The sequence below is a fragment of the Chelonoidis abingdonii genome, chromosome 1 (genome assembly GCF_003597395.2).
Source record: "Chelonoidis abingdonii isolate Lonesome George chromosome 1, CheloAbing_2.0, whole genome shotgun sequence".
NCBI lineage: Eukaryota > Metazoa > Chordata > Testudines > Testudinidae > Chelonoidis > Chelonoidis abingdonii.
In genome coordinates this window covers 364,949,605-364,954,487 of record NC_133769.1, presented here as the reverse complement: position 1 = coordinate 364,954,487, position 4,883 = coordinate 364,949,605, and the positions used below count along the sequence as shown (strand labels likewise).

The following is a 4,883-nucleotide window of genomic DNA, read 5'->3' as shown; positions in this document are numbered from 1 at the left end:
ATCAGGGGGCTGGAGCACATGACTTATGAGGAGAGGCTGAGGGAACTGGGATTGTTTAGTCTACAGAAGAGAAGAATGAGGGGGGATTTGATAGCTGCTTTAAACTACCTGAAAGAGGGTTCCAAAGAGAATGAATCTCAGTGGTTCCAGATGACAGAACAAGGAGTAATGGTCTCAAGTTGCAGTGGGGGAGGTTTCAGTTGGATATTAGGAACAACTTTTTCACTAGGAGGATGGTAAAGCACTGGAATAAGTTACCTAGAGAGGTGGTGGAATCTCCTTCCTTAGAGGTTTTTAAAGTCAGGCTTGACAAAGACCTGGCTGGGATGATATAGTTGGGGTTTGGTCCTGTTTTGAGCAGGGGGTTGGACTAGATGACCTGAGGTCCCTTCCAACCCTGATATTCTATGGTTCTATAGTTTCATATAATAGGTGTGACTATTATGTACAGAAATGGTTATCTTAGAATTGTATTCGTGTAGGAATGTATATAGGTCCTCTCTTGCTGAAAGGTCTAAAAGCGTTTTACAAGCTACGGCCCAGTCCTGCGGTTGGATCCTTGCAGATGTGAGAGGCTGCCTCTGCACATCTGATCTCAGGATTGTGATCCCCTGTATTATGCAACATCAAGGTGGAAATATAAAATACAGTCAGGAATTACAAAAGCCACTCGCAGCAACAATACCCATACTACAAATAAATATTTGCAATCACTGTCCAGGGGGCTAAATGCACACTTCACAGTATACTTACACTTAACAGCCTAGATAATAACCAAAGCTAAATATTTGCAATATGGACAAGTTAACTTTACTATCAGAACCTTTTGGCATTTCCAGACTTCAATGTATATTTGCAATCTTAACGTCGTAGTGACATAGTTCTTTGTACTTCATTTGCTAGGACTGTGAAAAGATGAAAGTAATTTACATTCTTTGAAGTACATAATTGTCCATTGAAGTCATTGGTGTGGTACTTACAGGAGCCATATGATTCCTCAAGAAAGTTTTTTTGGGAAGTGGTGTACATCAACTTCTCAGGGTAGGCTGTGCGGGGCCAGTGAGTCCTAGGTTCCTGTTTCCCGCCATGGAGGGGGAGAGCCAAGGAATAGCCCAGAGACCCATTCCTAATATTAGATTAATAGGTTCTTGAGGATGGACAGCAGACCCCATTTGTGTATTTAGATGTTCTGAGTTCTGGGGGCTGTACTGTGTTCTAGGATGAATGAAAAAAGTTCTCGGGATGAGGCAGGAAGATTTAGGTGAAGAGGAGCTAGTTAGATAAAACAAAAATGGGAGATGTTTCAATACTATCTTATGGATACCAAAGTGATGGAATCCATGTAAGTATCCCAATAAATACAATGAATTGCTGTGTATATATGTGTGTGTGTGTGTGTACACACACAAATTTGTCTAAACCCAGTTTTTGAGACATGAGTGAGGGCAAAACAGGAACTGGTGGTTCAGTATGTGTATTATGGGAACACAGCCTTTAACATCCTAATGATAGCCTTGGTATAAATGTCTAGATAAAACTATGGAGTGTTGTAGCCATGTCAGTCCCAGGATATTAGAGAGATGAGTGGATGAGGTAATGTCTTATTGGACCAACTTCTGTTGGTGAGAGAGACAAGGTTTTGAGCTACACAGACCTGTTCAGAAGAAATAAACACATTTAGTGAGTTCAGAACATTTTACTTCTATTGATCCTATGAATGTCACATAAATCACCGGGAATTGGTAGATGATGGGGTGAAGGGTTCTTTTCCTTACAGGTAGTTAACATTGGTTTCTTTTGTTGTGCAGGATGCTTTATGACTATGTAGAAAGGAAGAGAAAGGAGAATTCAGGAGCTCAACTCCATGTCACCTATTTAGTGGCAGGAAATCTCATTCAGAATGGACACATTGTGAGTACTCAACTCCCTCAATTGTGTGTGCATTGCTTCTCTGTGTCCTGCCTTGTTCTGTCATCTTTGGCGCAAAAACTCTATTCCTGCTTTTACTATAATTTATTTCTGGTAGTGCCTACAGTGTGCTAGATCTTATATGGCCATAAAAGAAGGTGCATTCTCTGTCCAAAGAGCTTGCAATATGACAGACAACACGACAGACTGGGGAAGAAGTTGTATTGACCATGTTTTGATAATACTTAGTCTGATAAGAAAACAGGGTTTTATTCTGTTGATGTTGCGCTGTTCCAGTTACCTCTCAAATTGGCCATTACTGGTTGGTTGGCTTTGATAGATGCTGTTGTAGAATTGGCCCTTCAGGAAGGATTTGAATGCGGAGAAGGTAACAGCCTTGTAGACTAGCTCAGGAAGGGCAAATAAAGTGTATATTAATCTCCCACCATGCCCAGCAACACTTTACCTCTCTTCCTTTTCTCTTCTCGTGCTGTAAACCCCATCTGGTTAGGCAGAAGCAACACAGTGTCTTTGTTCTTTGTTCACACACGTTAGTGAGGATATCAAAGTATAAAAAATCAAACCCAAAATTCTATCCCAGGCTAAGAGACAGGCCTGTATACCAGCAGCTGCCATCGTTGCCAGAGCAATGTGGAACAATACAAGAGTTAAAAGGGAAGGAAGGTAGGATTGTGAAGGCTCTTGAAAGTAAGGTGAGAAGTGATGAGCTGTGAAGCAGTGAGCAGGGCTGGCTCCAGGCACCAGCTTACCAAGCAGATGCTTGGGGTGGCAAATCCGGAGCGGGCTGGCACTTTAAGGTATTTGGCGGCAATTTGGCGTAGGGTCCCTCACTCCTGCTTGGAGCGAAGGACCTTCCGCTCAGTTGCTGCAGATCGCGATCGCAGCTTTTTTTTTTTTTTTTTTTTTTTTTTTTTTTTTTTGGCTGCTTGGGGCGGCAAAACCCCTGGAGCCGGCCCTGGCAGTGAGAACCAGTGAAGATATCAGGGTAGGTTGATTTAAATAATCAATTTTAATCTTGTTTTGCATTTGTACTTTACCTGTTTTCCTAAAGAAGAGTTAATTCTCATTGGTTGGTAACCATTAGAAAATGTTGATTTGCAGCTAAACGTAGCCCTCACGCTAAACTTGATCCTTTTGATTTTTCTAACCAGGAGGTTGCACTCTGTCTGTACACCTTTATTTAAACAATTATATAGCTCAACATACACTTACTTAGATTCATGTTAGAGAATGGTGAAGAATGCACATTTTTTAATCATAATATTTGTCATGCTGCATTTGGATAGAAATTGGAATTAAATTAAAATGCAAAAAAACAGTGTTTTAACCAGTTAAAAAAAAAATTAATTAAAATTACCTTAAATGTTCTAGTTACATAAGAGGAAAAAAGTGAGCTTAACAAGACATGTTTTGCATTTAAAACTAACTAATATTTATTTTAAAAAAGGAATTATTAACTGTAGGTAGTGAATTTCAGAGTTGTGTCTGGTCACCCCGGGCCAGATTTGCAAAGGTATTTAAGCACCTAAAGATGCAGATGGTGTATCCCACTAGGCACCTAAGTAGGTTAAGTGCCTAACTCTCACTGAAAGTAATCGGGGTTCCGAGCCTAAATTGCTTAGTTACTTTTGAAAATCCCACTTTAGATGCCTAAATACATTTGAAAATCTGACACCTTGTCCTTCCTGTTTTTAAAATTAGTAGATCTCATCATCACACCATGGTTTTATCCGTAGATTGGAAGAGGAAAACAAGCTTTACTGCTTTTTCCACTTCTAATCAGTTCTTAAACTTCGAATGAACTAGTCCAAATGAAGCAAGTATTAATTCTGCACCTGCTAGCTAAACTGAAACCCAAAGTAATAAGGGCCAAAGCTTTTCTGTAAGCAAAAATTGAAAATACTTACATTTGAAAAACAATATAAATACCAGGATTTGTTCGGTTATAAAGACTAAATACTACTATTTACTAATGCTGTACATAACATTTTGACATTTATAAAGCTTAAGATGACCTCAAAAGTTTAAGATAAGTTTTCCCCTGTTTCTATATGTAACTAATAAAACAGAATATGTTAATTCATAAATTTGGGGAGGGCTCATTGATGTAGCTTTTTTTAATTCATTTACATGATTTGAATAGATTACAGTAAATTTAGGCCTTAACATAGATTGTAGGCTATCATAATGTCAAATTTAGTTTTAAACAAGTTTAATTTTTAAAATCAAAATGTATTTAAATTAAATATAGAACATCCATTTATAATTTAAATTTTTTTTATTCATTCTGAGAGATATTAAAATGTAATTAGAATGACACGCAAGGAAGATAAAACTTAGGAGCAGCATTTTATAAGTACTGCACGGGGGAAAATAATAAGTTTTGAGAGGAGCCGTAAGAACTGAAAGAAAAGTCCTGGTCTTGGAAGAGATGACAGGTTTTGGAATAAATGAGGCTTTATCTGACACAAGGTCATTTAATGTGGAGGAAACTAATGAGCTTGCGTCATGCATTTCAGATTAAACCTTGTTTCTTGATTTGAGAGAACTTGATGATATTGCAGTACTGACTCCTCTCAGGAGGGGCTGCTGCAGGGCTGTAGATTTAACACTGCAAGAATTACTTGAGTGGACAGATCAAAATTGAACACCTCATAGTAGGTTTGAAAGTAGAAGGAAGCTTGGATGAAAGTGATCATGAAATCATAGAGTTTTGCAATTCTAAGGAAGGGTAGAAGGGAGTACAGCAAAATAGAGACCATGGATTTCAGGAAGGCGGATTTTGGTAAGCTCAGAGAGCTGATAGGTAAGGTCCTATGAGAATCAAGACTGAGGGGAAAAGCAACTGAGCAGAGTTGGCAGTTTTTCAAACGGACACTATTAAGCGCCCAAAAGCAAGCTATTCCGATGGGTAGGAAAGATAGAAAATGTGGCAAAAGACCATCTTGGCTTAA

The 4,883-nt window shown here is 38.7% G+C and overlaps 1 protein-coding gene across 4 annotated transcripts in view; it reads left to right on the top strand.

Annotated features, from left to right (window-relative positions):
• POLD3 (DNA polymerase delta 3, accessory subunit) overlaps positions 1-4,883 on the top strand; it is a 49,590-nt gene that overhangs the window by 3,428 nt on the left and 41,279 nt on the right. For all 4 annotated transcript variants that reach the window (XM_075061832.1, XM_075061833.1, XM_075061831.1 and 1 more), the window contains one exon: positions 1,809-1,911. In XM_075061832.1, coding sequence (XP_074917933.1) covers positions 1,810-1,911 — 102 coding nt within the window. In that variant the 5' untranslated portion in view covers position 1,809. The remainder of the gene's footprint in view (positions 1-1,808; positions 1,912-4,883) is intronic.